Source organism: Physeter macrocephalus, chromosome 8 (assembly GCF_002837175.3).
Source record: "Physeter macrocephalus isolate SW-GA chromosome 8, ASM283717v5, whole genome shotgun sequence".
Classification (NCBI taxonomy): domain Eukaryota; kingdom Metazoa; phylum Chordata; class Mammalia; order Artiodactyla; family Physeteridae; genus Physeter; species Physeter macrocephalus.
In genome coordinates this window covers 136,902,786-136,924,832 of record NC_041221.1, presented here as the reverse complement: position 1 = coordinate 136,924,832, position 22,047 = coordinate 136,902,786, and the positions used below count along the sequence as shown (strand labels likewise).

The following is a 22,047-nucleotide window of genomic DNA, read 5'->3' as shown; positions in this document are numbered from 1 at the left end:
CGCTGGCCGACAGCGGCGGCTCGCCGTTGTCCTTGACCAGCACCACCAGCCTGTGCTTGGCCGCGTCGCGCTCGCCCAGCAGCCGGGCCGTGCGCACCTCGCCATTGTGCGCCCACACGCCGAACAGCCCGGGCTCCGTGGCCTTGAGCAGCTGGTACGACAGCCAGGCGTTCTGGCCCGAGTCGCCGTCCACCGCCACCACCTTGGTCACCAGGTAGCCCGCCTCGGCCGCCCTGGGCACCAGCTCGGTGCAGGGCGCCGAGGCGTTCTGCAGCGGGTACAGCACGAAGGGCGCGTTGTCGTTGTCGTCCGCCACGAGCACGCGCACCAGCGCCTGGCTGCTGAGCGCGGGCGGGCCACGGTCGGCGGGGCCCACGCGGAACTCGAACGCCCGCAGGGCCTCGTAGTCCAGGGACCTCAGGGCGAACAGGTGGCCGTTGTCCGGGTTGATGGACACCAGGGAGGCCAGGGGCACGTGCGGGTCGAGGGGCGGCAGCAGCGAGTAGGTGACCTGGGCGTTGGCGCCCGCGTCTCTGACTGTGGCGCAGGCGCTGCCGGTGTGCAGGGCGGGGCTGCTGTTCTCGCGGACGGACAGGGTGTAGGAGGTCTGGGTGAAGGCGGGGGCGTTGTCGTTGACGTCGGACACCAGCACGGTTATGTTGTGCTCGGTTTTCAGCCTGGGGGTTCCCATGTCAGTGACGGTGATGGTGATGTTGTACTCGGCTCTTTCCTCTCTGTCCAGTGCTTTTTCTGCAACTAGAGTGAAAAAGTTCTTGAAGGTCCGTTTCAGAAAAAATGGGAGGTAATCTTGAATAGAGCAAACGACCCTCCCATTTTCCCCAGTGTCTTGGTCTCGGACACTAAAAAGAGCCACAAGGGTCTCTGAGGCGTTCTCTGGAATTATTTTTGTAATTGATGACATGGTCACTTCTGGTGGATTGTCATTTATATCTATTACTTTAACCAGAAGAGTGCATTCTTCCGAAAGACCCCCACCATCTGTTGCCTGAATATTTATAATGTATGACTGTATTGCTTCAAAATCCAAGTGTGATCGCAAATGAACTTCCCCAGATAGTGGATTGATTTCAAATGTTTTACGAATATCTTCTGATGCATGAAAAAATGTGTAAGATATTTTCCCATGGTTTCCTGCATCCAAATCCTTAGCAGAGACGGTGATAATCCAAGAGCCAACAGGTGTGTCCTCCAGGATCTGCACCTCATAGAGCCTCTGAGGAAACTCTGGGGCATTGTCATTGATGTCCAAGACCTTGATGAGGACCGAAGTTGTCCCAGACCTGGGCGGGGATCCACCATCCAGTGCTATGAGTGTTAATCTGAGCTCAGGCTCCTCCTCATGGTCCAACGCTCTGTGCAGGACCAGTTCAGGGTATATCTTTCCATCACCACTGTCTTGAATTTTAATGTAGAAGTGAGAATTCGGGCTAACTGTGTAGTTTTGGAGACTGTTGCTTCCTACATCCAAATCTTGGGCACTCTCCATTAGGAATGTGGTTCCAATAATGGTACTCTCTGATATTTTAATAACTATTTCCTTGTCAAGAAATGTAGGGGAGTGATCATTTATATCTTTGATATGCAGCTCAGCCCTAAAAAACTGTAAAGGGTTTTCCAGTACCATCTGAAAATGCAGCACACAGGGCTCCGTGGAGTCACACAGCTCTTCCCGGTCCAGTTTCTCATTTACGAGCAAATCCCCGGTCAGCAAATCGAGGTGCAAATGCTTTTCATTATCATCACACACTACCCGCGCCTCCCGCGAAGAGAGCTCCTCCACCCCAAGCCCCAGATCCCTTGCCAGATTGGCCACAAAAGAGCCAATTTCTGTTTCCTCTGCCACAGAATAGCGCACAGACTCAGGACCTGCCTGAGACAATCCCAGTAAAACAAAGATAATCAGAACTTGCCTTTTCCGCAGAACGAGTGCCCCTCCGATCTCCATAGTTTCTTCAAGAAACCTCTTTTGTGGAAAAATTTAAGTTCAGCTCTAATTTTGCAAGCTGAGGCTCTGATTCTTTTTTTAGTTGGAAACTTCTAGGGGGTATATAAACCTCCAGCAGGTCTGTAGGTGAAGCTCCTTAATATCTCTCTTTTCAGTGGGTTGGATGTTCTCTGTTTCCGTGAATAATGGAGCCCACAGTGCTGTAGAAGCACTCTTTTCATCTTATCCTGCAGCGCCACCATGCGTCTCTATGAATTTTTTCAGTAGAATTTTTTTTTCTCTTTGAACAAGTAATTCATAAATTCATCTGGAGTATTTTAAAGCGAATCCCAGACATCACGTATTTTTACCTCTAACTACTTCACTAAGTATCTGTAATAGATAAGGACTTTAAAATATATACTATATTACTATCACAATCTACAAATTTAGTGCTGGTAGCTTAAAATAATTTATATTCAATCTGTGTTTGGTTTTATGCATTTTCCTCCAAAATACTTTTTACTGTTGGTTTGTTTGAATCAGTATTTAAACAAGGTTCATGAAGTGCACTGAATTATCTCTGTTTTGAATGCCCGACAAGAAGAACCATTAAAATGTCCTGAACTGAAAAAATTATATTTTATTCAGGCCATTTATTGAGTAATTGCAAATATATTCTCCCCTACACTCTTGTAAACACTTACAGATTTCAGTCGATTATAGTTAGTAATGTCATTGCTTTTTTCGCTTATATATTTTTAAAAATACATATGTGTGTCTTTATGGAGTTCACAGGCTAGAAAATTTGTCAGGCAAGTAATTAAAATATGCCAGAATGTATGCACAGGTAAGTAGTAATATATAAATACCAAGAAGGGACATCTTATACCTAGCAGACAGCATTGCATAGTGGTTATGAACATGGATTCTGGAACCAAAATGTCTACATTAGAGTCCTAGTTCTGCTATTCACTATCTTAAGTCTTGGGCAAGTTATGTACCTCTGCTTCCTTAACTGTAAAATAGGGGTAATAATAGTGTTTACCTCGTAGGATTATTATCATAGGAATCTAATGAGTTAATTTTTACAAATTGGCTAGTAAGTGCTTGTTAAGTGCCTGTTAAAATAAATAAAATCTAATCCATATTTTTGGACATCACTGAAACATTTCCTAAGGTATTGAACTACCAGTTGTGATCTGGAGGAGCCATTCAGGAGAAGAAGAAGTGTTTTGAACAGATATTTTAAGGAAACAGGGAAGTTAAATATGCCTCGAGCTTTAAACCATGGAACGGGGAGAATGTTAAAATGAGATTGGGGGAAAAAAGCAGAGTAAGGACATAAACAATTATATGAGTTATAGCATGCATTTTAAAATTTATCCTAAAGGCACTTATAATACAATGTAGGATCTTAAACAGTTGATTAACATAATTACACCTGCATTATTGAAAAATCAAAATTGGCTGAAGTATGATAATCAGTTTCAGGGGGAATAACTGGAATCAGAGAGACCATTTACGAGATGATGGTAGCCTGGATGAAGGTAATACTAGTGTCGATAAGGAGAAGCGGGGTGATTAGAAAGATATTTAGAAGATAAAAATATTTAAGACCCAGTGATTGATGGCTTGCATGGGGAGAAAAAGTGGAAAGACTCAAGGATAATGAACACCTCTCTGGGTTGGGTACTGATGGTTAGTGCATCATTCACTAAGACAGGGAATGCTGGAAAAAAACCAACAACCAAGATTGAAATAGAAAAAGATAAAGTTAGTTTGGGACATGTTGATATTGAGGTAAGTGCCTGCGGAATGTGTGTGTGTGTGTGTGTGTGTGTGTGTGTGTGTGTGTGTGTACATATATAACCGAAACACAGAAAAGAAATCTGGGCTGGAGATATGTACTTTGAGATTCATCAGCATGTACAGGCATACCCCAGAGATATTTTGGGTTCCATTCCAGACCACTGCAATGAAGCGAATATCTCAGTAAAGTGAATCACAAATTTTTTGATTTCCTAGTGCATATAAAAGTTATGTTTACACTATACTGTAATCTATTAAGTGTGCGATAGCATTATGTGTAAAAATACAATGTACATGCCTTAACTTAAAAATACTTTATTGCTAAAAAATGTTAACTATCATCTGAGACTTCAGCAAGTCGTAATGCTTTTGCTGATGGAAGGTCTTGCCTTGATGTTGATGGCTGCTGACTGATCAGGTTGATGGTTGCTGAAGGTTGGAGTAGCTGTGGCAATTTCTTAAAAAAAGGCAACAATGAAGTTTGCTGCATCGATGGGGCCTTCCTTTCATGAACAGTTTCTCTGTAGCACGCAATGCTGTTTGATAGCATTTTACCCACAGTAGAACTTCTTTCAAAATTGGAGTCAATCCTCTCAAACTCTGCCGCTACTTTATCAACTAAGTTTATGTAATATTCTAAATCCTTTGTTGTCATTTCAATAATCTGCACAGCATTTTCACCAGGAGTAGATTTCATCTCAAGAAACCACTTTCTTTGCTCATCCATAAGAAGCAACTCCTCATCCATGAGAAAGTTTTACCATGAGATTGCAGCACTTCAGTCACATCTTCAGGCTCTACTTCTAATTCTAGTTCTCTTGCTATTTCCACCACAACTGAAGTTACTTCCTCCACTGAAGTCTTGAACCCCTCAAAGTCATGAGGGTTGAAATCAACTTCTTCCAAACTCTTTTAATATTGATAGTTTGATCTTTTCCCATGAATCATGAATTTCTAATGGCATCCAGAATGGTGAATCTGTTCCAAAAGGTTTTCAGTTTCCTTTGCCCAGATCCATTAGAGAAATCACTGTCTTTGGCAGCCAAAGCCTTATGATATGTATTTCTTAAATAGTAAGACTTGAAAGTCAAAATGATTCCTTGATCCATGGGCTGCAGAATGGATGTTGTGTTAGCAGGCATGAAAACAACATTAATCTGGTTGTACATCTCCATCAGATCTCTTGGGTGACCAGATGCATTGTCGATGAGCAGTAATATTTTGAAAGGAATCTTTTTCTGAGCACTAGATCTCAACAGTGGTCTTAAAATACTCAGTAAACTATGTTGTAAACAAGTGTGCTGTTACCCAGGCTTTGTTGTTCAGTTTAAAGAGCACAGGCAGAGTAGATTTAGCATAATTCTTAAGGGCCCTAGGATTTTCATAATGGTCAATAAGCATTGGCTTCAACTTAAAGTCACCAGCTGCATTGGCCCCTAACAAAAGAGTCAGCCTGTCCTTTGAAACTTTGAAGCAAGGCACCTACTTCTACTCTCTAGCTATGAAAGCCCTATATGGCATCTTCTTCCAATATAAGACTATTTCACTGACATTGAAAATCTGTGGTGTAGTGTAGCCAACTTCATGAATTATCTTAACTAGATCTTCCGGATAACTTGCTGCAGCTTCTACATCAGAACTTTCTGCTTCACCTTGCACTTTCACATCCTAGAGACAGCTTCTTTCCTTAAACCTCATGAACCAGCCTCTGCTAGCTTCAAATTTTTCTTCTGCTTCTTCCTCACTTCTCTCAGCCTTCATAGAATTGAAGAGAGTTGGGGCCTTGTTCTGTATTAAGCTTTGGCTTAAAGCAATGTTGTATCTGGTTTGATGTTCTATCCAGGTCACTAAAACTTTCTCCATATCAGTGATAAGGGCTGTTTCACTTTATCATTCATGTGTTCTCTGGAGTAGCACTCTTAATTTCCTTCAAGAACTTGACCTTTGCGTTCACACCTGGCTGTTTGGTGCAGGAGGCCTAGCTTTCAGCTTGTCTTGGCTTTCAGCATGCCTTTTCACTAAGTTTAATCATTTCTGTCTTTTGATTTAAGGTGAGAGACATGTGACTCTTCCTTTCACTTGAACACTTAAGGCAAATTCTAGGATTATTAACTGGCCTATTTTCTTTTTAAAAATTTTTTAAAATTTATTTATTTTATTTTTGGCTGAGTTGGGTCTTCGTTGCTGCGCGAGGGCTTTCTCTAGTTGAGGCGAGCAGGGGCTACTCTTTGTTGAGGTGCACAGGCTTCTCAGGCGTCTCGTTGCGGTGGCTTCTCTTGTTGTGGAGCAGGGCTCTAGGTGCGTGGGCTTCAGTAGTTGTGGCTCGCAGGCTCTAGAGCGCAGGCTTAGTAGTTGTGGCACACAGGCTTAGTTGCTCCGTGGCATGTGGGATCCTCCCAGACCAGGGATCAAACCCATGTCCCCTGCATTGGCAGGTGGATTCTTAACCACTGTGCCACCAGGGAAGTCCCCTAACTGGCCTATTTTCAATATTGTTGTGTCTCAGGAATAGGGAGGTCCAAGGAGAGGGAAAAAGATGGGGAACATCTAGTTGGTAAAGCAGTCAGAACACACATTATCTATTAAGTTCACTGTCTTATATGGGTATAGTTCATGGTGCCCCCCCCCAAACAATTACAATAGTAACATCAAAGATCACTGATCACAGATCACCATTATATTTGTTTTATTATAACAAGTATAATAAAATGAAAAGTTTGAAATATTGTGAGAATTACCAAAATGTGACACAGAGACATAAAGTGAACAAATGCTTTGGAAAAATGGTATCGATAGATATGCTCATTGCAGGGCTTTGAATTTGTAAAAACTTTCAATTTGTAAAAACACACAATATCTGCAAAATGCAATAAAGTGCAATAAAATGAGGTATGCCTGTGTATGGTGTTTGAAACCATGAGATCTCTAAGAGAACCAAGCAAAAGTGTGTCAAATAAGAATAGAAGAGGCTTAGCACAGAACTCTGAGAAACATCTTCATTTAAAGGAGAGGTAAGGAAACATTTTTTAAAAACAAGGAAGATGCAGCATTCAGAATCATGAAACTAAAAGCAAATAGCATTTCAAGGAGATGAGGAAGATCAACAGTAGCAAATCCTTCAGAAAACTCAAGAAAAATAAGTATTAAAATGGTACATTGGATTTAAGAAGATGGTCATTGTGGAGGATTCTGATAGATGTCTGCCAAAACCTGTCCTCCTTTTCTATATAGTAATAGAACTGTACCCAGGCACATGGTGACTCAGCCTCCCTTGTAGTTAGGTGTGGCTAATTAAGTTCTCACAGATTGTGAACAGAATTTTTATTTGCTACCTCTGGGTCTGGAATGGAAGACATCTGTATGTGTCTCTTCCCTCCTAGCCAGCTAGAACCCAGATGTGGCAGTGACCCAGCTACAAGTCATGTAGATTATACACTGAAACAGGGAATGTAAGAGGAATTACTTGGAACAAATTTTGGTTCCAGAAGGACCATGAGAAGCAAAGCTGCCCTATCTACCCAATCATTTACATTGTGGCTGGTACAAGAAAGAGATACGTACTTTTACAAGCCACTGTGTAGTTGTGCTGCTCTATTTCAGTAGTGTAACCTTACCTAACTTATACAGAAATCTTTGATGAGCTTTACAATAGCAGTTTTCAGTAGAGTGGTTGTGATAAAAATTAGATTTCACTGGGATGAAAAGAGAGAGGGATAAGGAAATAAAAATGTCAATTCTTTTGAGAAATGTAGCTGCAAAAGAAAGAAGTAGATTGGTATCTGGAGGAGAATTTAGACTCAGGAGGGTTTTTTAAGCCTAGAGAAATGTTTTTAAATGCTAATTTTCAGTATTGAGTAAAGAGGCAGAAAATTAAGATACACAGCAAAGAATGTAATCAATGTGAAGCCCCTAGAAAGTGGTCAAAATAGGATCCAGGGATCCTATATATGAAGGGATTGGACTTAGGTGGAAGGGCCCTCAGTAGAGGAAATTTTCCAAGTACATATGCTATCAAGAGTATAGGTTTGGGGACAGGAAATTGAGATAATTCCCATCTGATGGATTCTGTTTTCTCTTTAAGGTATTAAGCAAGTTCATTTGCCAAAAGCGGGTGTGTAAGTAGTAGGGTGAGTAGTTTAAAGTAAGATAAGTAGGTTTGAAGTAGTTGTTATGGAGAATAAAAGAGAAAGCTGATTAGGAAAATATTAAAAGATTTCTTGATCTTGAAAGCCCAATTAAGTTTGGGTGTGATAAACTTAGTGGCAATAGTATTGATAATTTTCTAAGTTTGTCTTATAGAGTGCAGCATCCCAGGTGTAAGAGAAAAGAGATAACTATATTCATCTAATGTGGAGTTTCATCAGGTGGTGAAGGAAATCCTAGAGTGAAGGCAAGTTGAACAAGAGAATTGAGAATATGAGCATGAAATGATTGGGAGTGGTAAGCAGGGAGTCAGCTGGATGGGAAGGAAATTAAAACAGGAGGGGGTTGATAGGTTGTAGTAGCATCATGGAATAGAGGTCACGACAAGGTCAAAGACAAGATGTGATAGGAGTAGCAGGATGAGAGGGCTAAAGGCATAGAAGGTTGTGTTCTCAGAGGGAGAGATCTGAAATCATATTTCATAGAAAGAACAGTTCTGGGTAGTGGAAAAGTACAGCATGTAGCCAAGGCACTAATGACAACTGGAGCAGAGGACTGAGAGGCCATGTTAGATTAATCAGTGGATGCAGGAATGCAGTAATAGGATAGGGACTTGAAATAGAATGGAGATGAGGAAAACAATGTGTTTGTAAGTGAAAATGTCCTTAAGTCCTTTCTTTCCCATACTCTTGGCAAATTCCATCCTAAAGTGTTATTTTGTTCTTATTGGTAAGGGTTTTCAAGAAAATCAATTCTGGGAGGCTGAGCAGCCTCTTGCATCTCCATTTTGTAAGTGACCTCTTCCCATTGGACAACTTATAGTCCTTTAATATAAAATTGGCTGATACAGTTGGATTCCTATGCACTGGTTTATATTTAACTATAAATAAGGTATCTGAAGCATAAGAGAAAAATATTTTTAGCAATACATTGTAAGATAACTGGTTGGTTTACTTATATATGGGCATCTGAGCTCCTGAAGGCCTGGTCTCTCTCCATTAGAGTCAGGAAACACATAGTTCTTTCCAGAAATAGACAAGTCCTCCTGTTCAGATAGCTGGAAAAACTCTAAGCAAGAGGACAAGTACCTCGTCCTTTTCTCTGCTGTTGCACCTGTTAGATTTTCTGCCTGAGCTGTTTAAACTGCTCTTTCCCCCTCCCCCATTATAGATGAGAGAGACCAAGCTTACTGGGGAAACAAGCTGCTAGAACACTCCCACCTTGGTTGTTGACAGCTATAACACTGTATATCTCTTTAAGCTAGTAGTCCTCCATCTTTTCCCCACTAAGAACAGTAAACACAAAATTAATTTTGATTAATTAATATGAGTTTTTGTTCTCTATGTAAGGAACCTTTCGTTTAGGGAAGAAGAACTTACTCCGAGTTCCACTTCTGAAAATAGAAAATTAGAATTTAGTTAGCCTGCATGGAGAGACTTCTGTTCCCTCCATTTTTCTTGAATTCAAAGAGTAATTAATCAGTCCACACAGTTCAAAAGAACTGGTGGTGAAATTTTAGCATTCAAGGCCTGTAAACATTAGATTATTTTGGATATGTTAGAGCAGGAGGTTTGACTTCCAGGCATTATTAACTGACTAATACCCAGCCCCTCTATAATGTTAAGATTAGAATATCTTCAAGAGGCAGTGCGTGGCATTGACTCCAGTCTGTGGACCCACCTCAGGCATAAAAGCAATCATTTTACTCACCCTCATGCACCTCCTCTTTCTCATGCCTATTCTCTCTCACACACTTCCTTTCCTTCTATACCCTTACTCATTTTGCTCATCTACATTTTCCTTCCACAACATACCGACTTTAGACTTTTTGATGAAATTCATTGGAAAGATCCTCCCCCAACAATGAAGGCTTTCTTTTCTGTAATATAGTCAGGTTACTAAAGGCAAAAGTGGTTGGTTGGTGCTTGTACAGCATGAAACAAAACTTCCTCCTACAATGACTTGAAAAAAGTTCGAAAATTAGAATGTTAAAGGACTATCTTTTCATACTTTTCAGTACTCTACAAATATCTGAGAAAACTGGTTTTGAAACTTTGGATTGCTACCCATTTAGTAGGTCATGAAATCAATTTAGTGGATCATGACCACATTTGAAAATTAAATAGAATGGAATAATACAGGCAATTTCAGATTGTATCACAAAAAAGCTAAGCACTGTTCACAAAACATTTCTTTCATATAAAACATGTATGTTATATAATATATACAATGTAATTTTTCAGTTGCCTGTGATTTTTTAAAGTTTGAAAATTAGTGCCCAGTGTATATATATTAAATTCTGGGATAACACAGGAGGCAAAAAATTATACACATTAGCAAACAAGTCCACTCTACAATAAACAAATTATTATTTGGGAGCCTGTATTCAACTAGGTTGCATTATACCTTTGTAACATTAATGAGACATTTGGAAAATTATAACTTCATAGTCCAGTATTCTGTGGGTGGCCACAATATTAATGTGTCTTCAGAATAACCCTCCAGGATGAGTAAGGAAGACACACTAAGAAAATTGCCTTCTGGCCCATTCTAACAAGGTGTTTATGATTGTATCATAGGACATGATTTTTCAGGTATATTTTCAGCAGTAATAAACATTTTAAAATGTTAACTAAAAAAGTGGTGAATTTAAAGAAAGAAGAATGACATTTCTGAATAGCAACCATTATTCAACCACAAGAAAAACCACAAGAAAGAAATAAAATGAAGAAATACTTGAACACTTGAAATACTTTGAAAGTGGTCTGCTTTATTTTATCATAATTGTGAATGAAAGTTCAACGGGAGAGAGGGCCATGAGCAAAAACTGATTTGGTGTTATTATTTGAGGAGGCAAATTAATTACAAATTAAGACCTCCTTGGTTAGAGAATAAATTGCTATCTAACTACAACCACAGGTAACCACAGGTAAAGATAAACATTCACTTAAAAGTAAAGGTGGGTAGAACATGCGAAAATATAAAAGTAACATCAGTACAACTTCAAACACACATATTTTGGGGGAAATAATGTTGGTATGGAAGTGCCACAAAACAACATACCTATGAGATATAAAAGTTAATTATGGTCACTGAATATTGAACCCAAAGCTATTGTAGAAGGTACGATTTTCCTCTATTTCTTTCCCAGGGCATTGGGGCGGGAGGTTGGGGAGAATCGGCTTCAAGAATTTGAACTCATTACTCCCAGAGCCTCCAGTCAGACACACCTCGTACTGGTAGCTCTGGGACAGGGTCCCCGTGCCGCTGACGTCCAGCAGGTGGCCCGGAAAGGGGCCCTCGGGCACCGAGCAGCGACCCACCGAGGCCGCCCCGCCCCTCCTGCACAGCCGCACCGCGACGAACACCAGCACCGAGAAGAGGAAGAGCGAAGACACCGACGCCAAGGCGACCACCAGGTAGACGGTGAGCGCGGCGGCCGGGGCCGCGTCCGCCGCTTCCGCTTCCGGGGCCGGCAGGTAGGGCTGCGAGAAGCCGTCCACCAGCAGCACGTGCAGCGTGACGCTGGCCGACAGCGGCGGCTCGCCGTTGTCCTTGACCAGCACCACCAGCCTGTGCTTGGCCGCGTCGCGCTCGCTCAGCAGCCGGGCCGTGCGCACCTCGCCGTTGTGCGCCCACACGCCGAACAGCCCGGGCTCCGTGGCCTTGAGCAGCTGGTACGACAGCCAGGCGTTCTGGCCCGAGTCGCCGTCCACCGCCACCACCTTGGTCACCAGGTAGCCCGCCTCGGCCGCCCTGGGCACCAGCTCGGTGCAGGGCGCCGAGGCGTTCTGCAGCGGGTACAGCACGAAGGGCGCGTTGTCGTTGTCGTCCGCCACGAGCACGCGCACCAGCGCCTGGCTGCTGAGCGCGGGGGAGCCGCGGTCGGCGGCGCCCACGCGGAACTCGAACGCCCGCAGGGCCTCGTAGTCCAGGGACCTCAGGGCGAACAGGTGGCCGTTGTCCGGGTTGATGGACACCAGGGAGGCCAGGGGCACGTGCGGGTCGAGGGGCGGCAGCAGCGAGTAGGTGACCTGGGCGTTGGCGCCCGCGTCTCTGTCTGTGGCGCGGACGCTGCCGATGTGCAGGGCGGGGCTGTTGTTCTCGCGGACGGACAGGGTGTAGGAGGTCTGGGTGAAGGCGGGGGCGTTGTCGTTGACGTCGGACACCAGCACGGTTATGTTGTGCTCGGTTTTCAGCCTGGGGGTTCCCATGTCAGTGACGGTGATGGTGATGTTGTACTCGGCTCTTTCCTCTCTGTCCAGTGCTTTTTCTGCAACTAGAGTGAAAAAGTTCTTGAAGGTCCGTTTCAGAAAAAATGGGAGGTAATCTTGAATAGAGCAAACGACCCTCCCATTTTCCCCAGTGTCTTGGTCTCGGACACTAAAAAGAGCCACAAGGGTCTCTGAGGCGTTCTCTGGAATTATTTTTGTAATTGATGACATGGTCACTTCTGGTGGATTGTCATTTATATCTATTACTTTAACCAGAAGAGTGCATTCTTCCGAAAGACCCCCACCATCTGTTGCCTGAATATTTATAATGTATGACTGTATTGCTTCAAAATCCAAGTGTGATCGCAAATGAACTTCCCCAGATAGTGGATTGATTTCAAATGTTTTACGAATATCTTCTGATGCATGAAAAAATGTGTAAGATATTTTCCCATGGTTTCCTGCATCCAAATCCTTAGCAGAGACGGTGATAATCCAAGAGCCAACAGGTGTGTCCTCCAGGATCTGCACCTCATAGAGCCTCTGAGGAAACTCTGGGGCATTGTCATTGATGTCCAAGACCTTGATGAGGACCGAAGTTGTCCCAGACCTGGGCGGGGATCCACCATCCAGTGCTATGAGTGTTAATCTGAGCTCAGGCTCCTCCTCATGGTCCAACGCTCTGTGCAGGACCAGTTCAGGGTATATCTTTCCATCACCACTGTCTTGAATTTTAATGTAGAAGTGAGAATTCGGGCTAGAGCCGCGGTCGGCGGCGCCCACGCGGAACTCGAACGCTCGCAGGGCCTCGTAGTCCAGGGACCTCAGGGCGAACAGGTGGCCGTTGTCCGGGTTGATGGACACCAGGGAGGCCAGGGGCACGTGCGGGTCGAGGGGCGGCAGCAGCGAGTAGGTGACCTGGGCGTTGGCGCCCGCGTCTCTGTCTGTGGCGCGGACGCTGCCGATGTGCAGGGCGGGGCTGTTGTTCTCGCGGACGGACAGGGTGTAGGAGGTCTGGGTGAAGGCGGGGGCGTTGTCGTTGACGTCGGACACCAGCACGGTTATGTTGTGCTCGGTTTTCAGCCTGGGGGTTCCCATGTCAGTGACGGTGATGGTGATGTTGTACTCGGCTCTTTCTTCTCTATCTAGTGTTTTCTGGGTTACTAAGGTGTAAAAGTTCTTGACTGAAGGTTTTAGAAGGAAAGGAAGGTCATCCTGGATGGAGGAAATAGTTTTCCCATTGTCCCCAGAGTCAGGGTCTGAAACACTGAAAACAGCAACTACAATGTCAGGGGAGTTCTCTGGGATGGGAGTGGTGAATGCAGACACTGTCACTTCTGGAGGATTGTCATTCACATCCACTACTTGCAGGAGAAGAGTGCATTTTCCTGAAAGACCTCCCCCATCAGTGGCCTTGATGTCCACTTCGTAAGACAGAACTGTTTCAAAATCTACTTTTTTTCTCAGTCGAATTTCGCCTGTCATAGGATTTACCTCCAAGGTTTTACTAATATCTTCTGAAGGCTGAAAGAATGTGTATGATATTTTTCCATAGACTCCACTGTCTACATCGCTGGCAGAGACAGTGACAACTAGCGAGCCTACGGGGCTGTCTTCGGGAATATGCACCTTGTAGAGCGACTGCTCAAACTCAGGGGCATTATCATTACTGTCCACCACTTCAATGCGCACCTGGGCGGTTCCGTACCGAGGCGGAGAGCCGCCATCCAGCGCTGTCAGGGTTAATGAGATTTCAGGCTCCTCCTCCCAATCCAGCTCTTTGTCCAACACCAGCTCAGGGTATTTTCTGCCGTCGCTGCGATTTCGGGTTAGAACCCGAAAATGGGAGTTGGGGCTGATTTTATAGTTCTGAACATTGTTGCTGCCTACATCCAAGTCCAGAGCATTACTCAGAGGGAATGCAATTCCTATAGGACTGTTTTCCGGTATTTTTAGAATCATTTCTCTTTCAGTGAACACGGGGGAATGGTCATTTATGTCTTTCACTCTCAATTCTGCCTGAAATATCTCTAACGGTTTTTCCATTAATACTTGGAAATGTAGTATGCAAGGCTCACTCGGACCGCATAGCTTCTCTCGATCTAGTTTGTCATTTATGAGCAAATCCCCAGTCTGAACCTTGAGCTGCAAATGCTCTTTGTTCCACTGGGAAATGATCCGGGCACCGCGGGTGGACATCTCTGTCAACCCCAGCCCCAGGTCTTTTCCTACATTTGCCACAAAGGAGCCTCTCTCTGTTTCTTCCACCACTGAATAGGGCCCCAACTCGGCGCTCGCCCCATACATGCTCAGCAAAACAAAGAAAACTAGGACTTGCCTTTGTCTCGGATTGTGCATCCATCCAATCTCCATTGCTCTTTCCTGAAAACTGAGTTCACAGAAGCTTCATATATGCCCAGGATCCTGGTAGTCCGGTCCTGCAGTATAGCAGGTCAGAACTATGTCTCTAAATACAGTTTTAAAGAGGTTTCACACACATTGTGCTCTGACTGAGAAAGCTGTTCTTCAGCTTCCAGGCAGTGTGAAACTGGCTGGATCCTGGAGCTACGTCTGCAATTCTGTTTCTCACCACCTTAACCTGCAGCGCCACCATGCGTTATCACTATGTCTTATCTTTTCTGGTTTAACGTTGGATGCAAAATTCTCCTAAATGTAACACATAGGCTGTGTCAACCGTGTTCTGTAATATGAAACACTTAGTTCTATTTTCCTGTGATTTTTATGAGTGCAGAGAGAGCTGTGTTGTTACACAGAAGGAGTGCTAAGAGCAAACTTTCATTATGTTGACTGTTTAAAGCTGTTCAGGGTGAATAATTAAATAAAATAATTTAATTAACATTTAAGCTGAGAAGAATATAAATTTAGGAGCAAAATATTTCCGAAATAATATGGGAACAGTTTCACAAGTACATTATTTTCATGGTACATGTTATAGAATTACAGATGAGTGGACACTGCAAAATTGCAATCAGTGATGGTTCTAAAGAGAGTATTTTATCAACGCCTTATTAAAGAGTAGATTACTTCCTCTTCTTTCCAACACATAAGCCTGAGGACATGAGTTTTTGAAACTTTCAAATTATTGGAAAGTTATTTCCCCAAAAGGCAGTCTAAAGGTTAGGCCTGCCATGTTTTGGGATTTTTTTAAATCATGACAAGAATAATTTCTGTTTTATTCCTTTTAAAAGATAGGTTTAAGGAGATGTAATTCACATACCATACAATTCACTCGTTTAAAGTCTACAATTGAGTGGCTTTTAGTATATTCACAGAGTAGTGCATCCATCACCACAGTCAATTTCAGAACATTTTCATCATCTAAAAAACCCCCAAAATACTCTAGTTCAGATTTTCCATTTTTAAAATTTAAATTGAATTCCAGTAAAGAATCATAATGTTTTTATAAATCTAGTGTTTTTGTTAACAATCTGTAGAACAATTTTTGATAAATACCTTGTCTGGGATTAAAGCATTCAATCAATGAAGTCTAAACTTCTGTTATAAAGGTCTTTGTACGCCGTCCTTTGGCCACAGGTGGTCCTGCTAGACCAGATAATTTTCTTCCAAGCAGTCAACCTGCGGTAGAGAGAATAATGGCCACCCACCGAAAGATGTTCATGCCCTAATTCCCCAAATCTGTAAATATGTTATCTTACATGGCAAAAGAGAATTCACAGATATAAGTAAATTGAGGACCTTGTGGGGGGTAGGTTAATCCTGGATTATCTAGAAGGGACAGAACCTTTCCTGGCTATGGTCAGAGGGGTATGTGATTACAGAAGAAGTGGACTAAGAGACACAATGTTGCTGCCTTTGAAGATGGATGAAAGGGGCAATGAGTCAAGTACTGTAGGCAGCATCTAGAAGCTGGAAAAGAGAAAGAAATAGATTCTCCTCTAGAGCCACCAGAAGAGAATGCACCCCTGGTGACATCTTGAATTTAACCCAGTCATACCCATATCAGACATCAGACCTACAGAACTATATAGTAGTGCATTTTTATTGTTTTAAGCAACCAAGTTTGTGGTAATTTTTAATAGTAGAAATAGAAAATGAATACATAAGCATGAAATTTCATGCACCCAGCATCTGAGTCAACAAAAATTCATCACTCTGCAAAACTGGATTATCACGGCAAATGCTGAAGAATGTCTGATTCAGCTCTTGTGAGCCATCCTTTCAGAATAAAGTCATTTATGACCCTCTAAATCTTTTTTCAGCATAATTTTTAAGAGGTGTTGTCAAAGACATATGGTTAGTTTTAATAGAAAATAACGAGCCTATCAGCTTTATTTCTATTTAATTTCCAGAATCTCTAAATTATTTAGTGATAAAAATTCCTTCACATCATTGCCTATACGTTTCTGAAATTAGTTATTTCATTTAGAGCTAATACTAGAATAGCAACTGCTTTCAAAGAAATAGTGTGTTAAAATGAATACAGTATATTTAATTTGAATAAGGGACTTACAGAATGTATATAATAAACTTTCAAAAAAAAGAAAATATATATTAGGACTGACAGAAAAAGACTGAAGGAATAGTACAAAAAAACTCAAGAAATACAACCACAGGATAATTCTACTCCCTGTTTAGCGACTTCATTTCTGCAATAATGAATGTGATATGTTGAGAAGGTACAGGAAGGTAATCAGGCTGATTCGATCATGATGAAGGTCAATTGTGGTATCTGACCCAGCTTACTTAGGTCAGTGCTTCTGTAAGAACTTTGGGTTTATTGGTCCAGAGCAGTGTGATCTCTGGTATAGAAACAAAAGCAAGCTACAGACTAAAAGTTACATTTCTACATAGGAGTTCAATTCATGCAATAGAAGGATTTCACTTCCTTGGTTAGGAAGACAATGCCACCAGTTAATGCCTGCTGTGATAGCTTATGGGTTAAGAACTGGGGCATTCCATTCAAGTAGACTTAGAATATATTCCAAATTTTTCCTTTTATTACTTCAGAATTGTGAACAAGTGAAAGAGGAAATAACATGCCAACTTCCTTAGGGTTTGGCAGAGGACTAAAAAGAGAATGAATGTAAAGAACTCTGTACTCTTAACTAAATTAGAAATCACGGAAAACTTGACAAAGATCAGTTAGATCAAACTATACATTTAAGATCTGTCTATTTTAGATCTGTCTATTTTACTGTATTACATAACATTTTAACAAAAAATCTTACTGTGAAAGCATTAGGATTGTATTCCACTGGAGGTAGCACAAAACTAAAATGATGGTGGCTTAAATGGGATACAAGTTCCTTTATTTCTCATGTAAAAAAAGCTCAGAAGTGAGCAATCCAGGGATGACATGATAACTGTGATTATCAGGGATCCTCATCTCTTTAAAGTTTATTCTATACTGACTGTCTTGGTCCATTATTTTCATCCTTAGTGTTGCTTTATGGCTCAATATGACTGATTGTGTTCCAACCAAGACTCCCACATTCCAAGCAGCAAGAAGCAGTTAGAGAAGGACAAAAAGGGACCCCTTCCTAGATGAGTCACCTCCCTTTTAATGGCCTTCTTGGAAGTCTCTAACAACATTTGCATATACATATAGTCAAATGTCCCGTTTTAGCTGCCAAGGTGCCTGGGAAAACATGTTCTTTTGACTAAGCACACTAATGCACTAAATGAAATTTGGAGTGTGTTACCAAAGAAGAAAAGATGAATGGAGATTGGACAGCTACTGCATTTTCTGACACAAGATGACCAATGTTTCTCAAGTGGGAAAAGCCAATTTCCTACTATGCCCTTTCATCACACTGGATAAATATAGTGTAGCTTTTCTCCCCTTTTCCACCAGTGAAACTAAGTGGAAAGCAATTACAATAATTATATTGAAACTAACACTGGTATATTAATGAAAGGAAGCACAATTAATATGAGAAAATAAGATTAAAGTGCTATGAGAGCAGAATAAAGTAAGAGCCAGATTCTCACTGTACCAGTTCTCTCTCCTTCCTCATTGGGCATGCTTCAGTGTGTTAGTGCAGTACTGCTCTTATGTACTTAATGGTTTAAAAACTAATAAGAAAAACTCAAGGAAATATAACTGATTATATAGAATTAATTTCCCACTGTTTTTTTCCTAACACATTTCTAAGCTATGCCAGAAAGGACTTGTACATTTATTGACTTCAACAGTGTTTTGAGAGGCAAGATTTAGGACCATTAATCTTCTTACAGTAATGAAGAAAATATACCTTTCTTTAAAACAAAATTTGCAAGCAAGTTTAGTTTAAAAGTTCATGATAGGTTGCCAGAAAAACCATCACGTTGAAGTATCATCAATTTAAAATATATGGAACGTGAAAAACAATTGCTGTCACTGAATACCGAAACCAAAATCTTTCCTAAAGTTGGGGGTTTCTTCTATATCTGGGCCAGGGGAATGGCCCTGAAAATTGGTCACAATTGGCTTCAGAAATTTGAACTCGCTGGTCCCAGAGCCCCCCTTCAGACACACCTCGTACTGGTAGCTCTGGGACAGGGTCCCCGTGCCGCTGACGTCCAGCAGGTGGCCCGGAAAGGGGCCCTCGGGCACCGAGCAGCGACCCACCGAGGCCGCCCCGCCCCTCCTGCACAGCCGCACCGCGACGAACACCAGCACCGAGAAGAGGAAGAGCGACGACACCGACGCCAAGGCGACCACCAGGTAGACGGTGAGCGCGGCGGCCGGGGCCGCATCCGCCGCTTCCGCTTCCGGGGCCGGCAGGTAGGGCTGCGAGAAGCCGTCCACCAGCAGCACGTGCAGCGTGACGCTGGCCGACAGCGGCGGCTCGCCGTTGTCCTTGACCAGCACCATCAGCCTGTGCTTGGCCGCGTCGCGCTCGCTCAGCAACCGGGCCGTGCGCACCTCGCCGTTGTGCGCCCACATGCCGAACAGCCCGGGCTCCGTGGCCTTGAGCAGCTGGTACGACAGCCAGGCGTTCTGGCCCGAGTCGCCGTCCACCGCCACCACCTTGGTCACCAGGTAGCCCGCCTCGGCCGCCCTGGGCACCAGCTCGGTGCAGGGCGCCGAGGCGTTCTGCAGCGGGTACAGCACGAAGGGCGCGTTGTCGTTGTCGTCCGCCACGAGCACGCGCACCAGCGCCTGGCTGCTGAGCGCGGGGGAGCCGCGGTCGGCGGCGCCCACGCGGAACTCGAACGCCCGCAGGGCCTCGTAGTCCAGGGACCTCAGGGCGAACAGGTGGCCGTTGTCCGGGTTGATGGACACCAGGGAGGCCAGGGGCACGTGCGGGTCGAGGGGCGGCAGCAGCGAGTAGGTGACCTGGGCGTTGGCGCCCGCGTCTCTGTCTGTGGCGCGGACGCTGCCGATGTGCAGGGCGGGGCTGTTGTTCTCGCGGACGGACAGGGTGTAGGAGGTCTGGGTGAAGGCGGGGGCGTTGTCGTTGACGTCGGACACCAGCACGGTTATGTTGTGCTCGGTTTTCAGCCTGGGTGTCCCCAAGTCCGTGACGGTGATGGTGACGTTGTATTCTGCTCTGGTCTCTCTGTCTAGCGGTCTCTCTGTTACTAGGGTATAAAAGTTTTCCATGGAAGATTTAAGGAAAAAAGGTAGATCGTCCTGAATGTAGCAACTTATTTTCCCATTGTCTTCAGAATCAAGATCTGAAACACTGAAAACTGCAACCACAGCCTCAGGCGAGTTCTCGGGGATCTGCCCGGTAAGTGCAGACATGGTGACTTCTGGAGCATTGTCGTTCACATCCATGACTTGAGTCAGAACGGTACATTTCCCAGAAAGACTTCCAGTATCTCTGGCCTCGATATTGACCTCATAAGACTGAGTTGTTTCGAAATCAAGTTGTTTTTTCAGTCGAATTTCTCCTGTCATGGCGTTGATCTCAAAGGTTTTGCTAATCTCTTCTGAAGCCTGAAAAAGTGAATAGGAAATCTCTCTATTGACTCCTATGTCTATATCCGTAGCAGAGACTTTGACAATCAGGTAGCCTATGGGACTGTCCTCAGGGATCTGCACCCTATAGAAAGGCGGCTCAAATTCAGGGGCATTATCGTTGATGTCCACGACTTCGATGTAGACCTGAGCGGTGCCAAACCGGGGTGGAGAACCGCCATCCTGAGCAGTGAGGGTTAACCTGAGCTCAGGTTCCTCCTCCCGATCCAGCACTTTGTCCAGCACAAGTTCCGGATATTTCCTGCCATCGCTGCGTTTGCGGGTGAGGACCCGAAAATAGGAGTTGGGACTGATTATATAGTTTTCAATATTGTTTCGGCCTACATCCATGTCCTGAGCGTTCTTCAGAGGAAACTTAGTCCCAGGAGGACTGCTCTCTGATATTTTTAGCAACATATCTCTGTCCATGAACTCCGGAGCATGATCATTTATGTCTATTACCTGTAGCTCAGCTTGAAAAAACTCTAAGGGATTCTCTAGCAACACCTGGAAATGCAGCATACAGGGCTCTGTCTGACCACACAGTTCTTCGCGGTCCAGTTTCCCATTTAGCAGTAAATCCCCAGTCTCCTGATCGAGCTGCAAGTACAGTTTGTTTCCTTTGGAAATGACCCTAGCTCCCCGCCTGGAAAGTTCCCCCTGCCCCAGACCCAGGTCTTTTGCTAAATTGGTTACAAAAGAGCTCCCCTCAGTTTCCTCCACCACAGAATAACGCCTAAATTCAGAGCCCGCCTGAGCTAAGCCCAAGAAGAAAAAGAAGAAAAAGACTTGCCTTTGTCTGCAAATGAGCTTCCTGCTGGCCTCCATTGTTCTTGCTCGGTATAGCCTCTGGCGAGGGTGGTTCCGCTGAGCTGTAAAGGCCTCAGTACGTTTCTGAGACTGTAGTTATTCCACAAGGTACTTCAGAAATATTCCAGTGAGTAGTCCTTTACAGAGGACCCAGCCCTCCTTCTGTGGCATCCAAGCTTCCCGTGGGCTTCCAGGCTCTGCTGATGAGTTTTGTCTGTTAATGGAGACGCAGCTGCGGTTCCGGTTTGTACCTTATCGTGCAGCGCCACCACGCGTCCTCAGAGGATCTTACATTTTCTGGGTTGAAAATGGATGCAATATTCCCAGCTCTTTTTGTTGTTGTTTTTTTAAATTTTGGCTGAGCCGCGTGGCTTGCAGGATCTCAGTTCCCCGACCAGGGACTGAACCCGGGACCACCAGGGAACTCCCCAATGTTCCCAACTCTTTCCAGTATGTATCACCGAGCTATGTAAGGTTACAATACTATTTTTACTATCTCTGAACCCTAAGGTTGAGGCAATTGTCTGAGGGCCATACAGGAGAAATGATATTAGTAGAGACTACTTTCAATAATGCTAATTGAGTTTGGAGCAAAAAAAATATTTATGTAACAGTTTGCCTGAGAAGAAAGACTATATGCAGAAATTTAAATATATATATTTAAATATATATATAATAACATAGAAAACTTTCAGAATTATATACTTTTATTGCCATGAACTATGGGAATAATTAGTAGCCATGAACCTTGGACACGTTATTTAACCTCTGCCTCAGTTTTCTCATCTGTCTAAGGTGGAGATATTAATGGTATTTACTACATAGGGCTGCTGTGAGTTCCTTACCTTACAGATGGGGAAGCTGAGGCAGAAAGAGATTAACCTCACACACACACACACACACACCAGGCATATAATGTGATGCCATCAGGTAGCTCAGTTTGCATTAATCCATTGTCATGACTAGAAAAACCCCCAAGATTCACATGGTAGAAGAATTCATGAGCAGCATTATTTCAGAATGAAGTTATCATATCAAACGATGAAACTGGAAAGGCTGGAGAATCTTTTTAATACATGTATAATCTGATGGTAGCGATGATTCTGTATCTCAGAAGGGTGTCCTCTTCTCTTCTTACAGTGTCAATTTTTTTTTTTTTTTTTTTTTTTTTTTTGCGGTACGTGGGCCTCTCA

General features: G+C 43.5%; 3 protein-coding genes and 1 pseudogene across 6 annotated transcripts in view; all 4 read right to left on the bottom strand.

Moving 5' to 3' along the window:
- The window catches only part of LOC102991799 (protocadherin beta-14), a 2,662-nt gene extending 694 nt beyond the window's left edge, over positions 1-1,968 (bottom strand). Inside the window, exon 1 of the mRNA XM_055086910.1 lies at positions 8-1,968. Coding sequence (XP_054942885.1) covers positions 8-1,966 — 1,959 coding nt within the window. The 5' untranslated portion in view covers positions 1,967-1,968. The remainder of the gene's footprint in view (positions 1-7) is intronic.
- A 2,120-nt stretch (positions 1,969-4,088) lies between these two features.
- On the bottom strand, positions 4,089-7,012 carry LOC129392365 (tigger transposable element-derived protein 1-like; annotated as a pseudogene).
- A 3,657-nt stretch (positions 7,013-10,669) lies between these two features.
- On the bottom strand, positions 10,670-14,772 carry LOC102992079 (protocadherin beta-16). 4 transcript variants are annotated; one of them, XM_024125087.3, is made up of 2 exons: positions 13,744-14,772; positions 10,670-12,645 (listed from the first exon to the last, which is right to left on the bottom strand). In XM_024125087.3, exons 1-2 carry the CDS (start codon positions 14,485-14,487, stop codon positions 10,990-10,992), a joined length of 2,400 nt encoding a protein of 799 aa, XP_023980855.1. In that variant the 5' UTR covers positions 14,488-14,772; the 3' UTR covers positions 10,670-10,989. The 4 variants fall into 4 exon arrangements, with proteins under 4 accessions (XP_023980855.1, XP_023980861.1, XP_023980852.1 ...); XM_024125093.3 differs by having other exon boundaries at positions 10,670-12,696; positions 13,795-14,772; XM_024125084.3 differs by having other exon boundaries at positions 10,670-12,854; positions 13,953-14,772.
- Positions 14,773-16,603: 1,831 nt separating this feature from the next.
- On the bottom strand, positions 16,604-21,031 carry LOC102992345 (protocadherin beta-8). The gene has a single exon (XM_024125962.3). It carries the CDS (start codon positions 20,870-20,872, stop codon positions 18,473-18,475), a length of 2,400 nt encoding a protein of 799 aa, XP_023981730.1. The 5' UTR covers positions 20,873-21,031; the 3' UTR covers positions 16,604-18,472.
- Between the last annotated feature and the right edge of the window lie 1,016 nt (positions 21,032-22,047).

What these genes read in the sequence shown, in the direction of transcription:
- LOC102992079 (XM_024125087.3), bottom strand. Translation starts at nt 14,487, where the DNA reads ATGGAGATTGGATGGATGCACAATCCGAGACAAAGGCAAGTCCTAGTT. An exon ending in TTGAGCAGTCGCTCTACAAG is followed by an intron (nt 12,646 to 13,743) that starts GTGCATATTCCC and finishes AGGCTCTATGAG; the next exon opens with GTGCAGATCCTGGAGGACAC.
- LOC102992345 (XM_024125962.3), bottom strand. Translation starts at nt 20,872, where the DNA reads ATGGAGGCCAGCAGGAAGCTCATTTGCAGACAAAGGCAAGTCTTTTTC.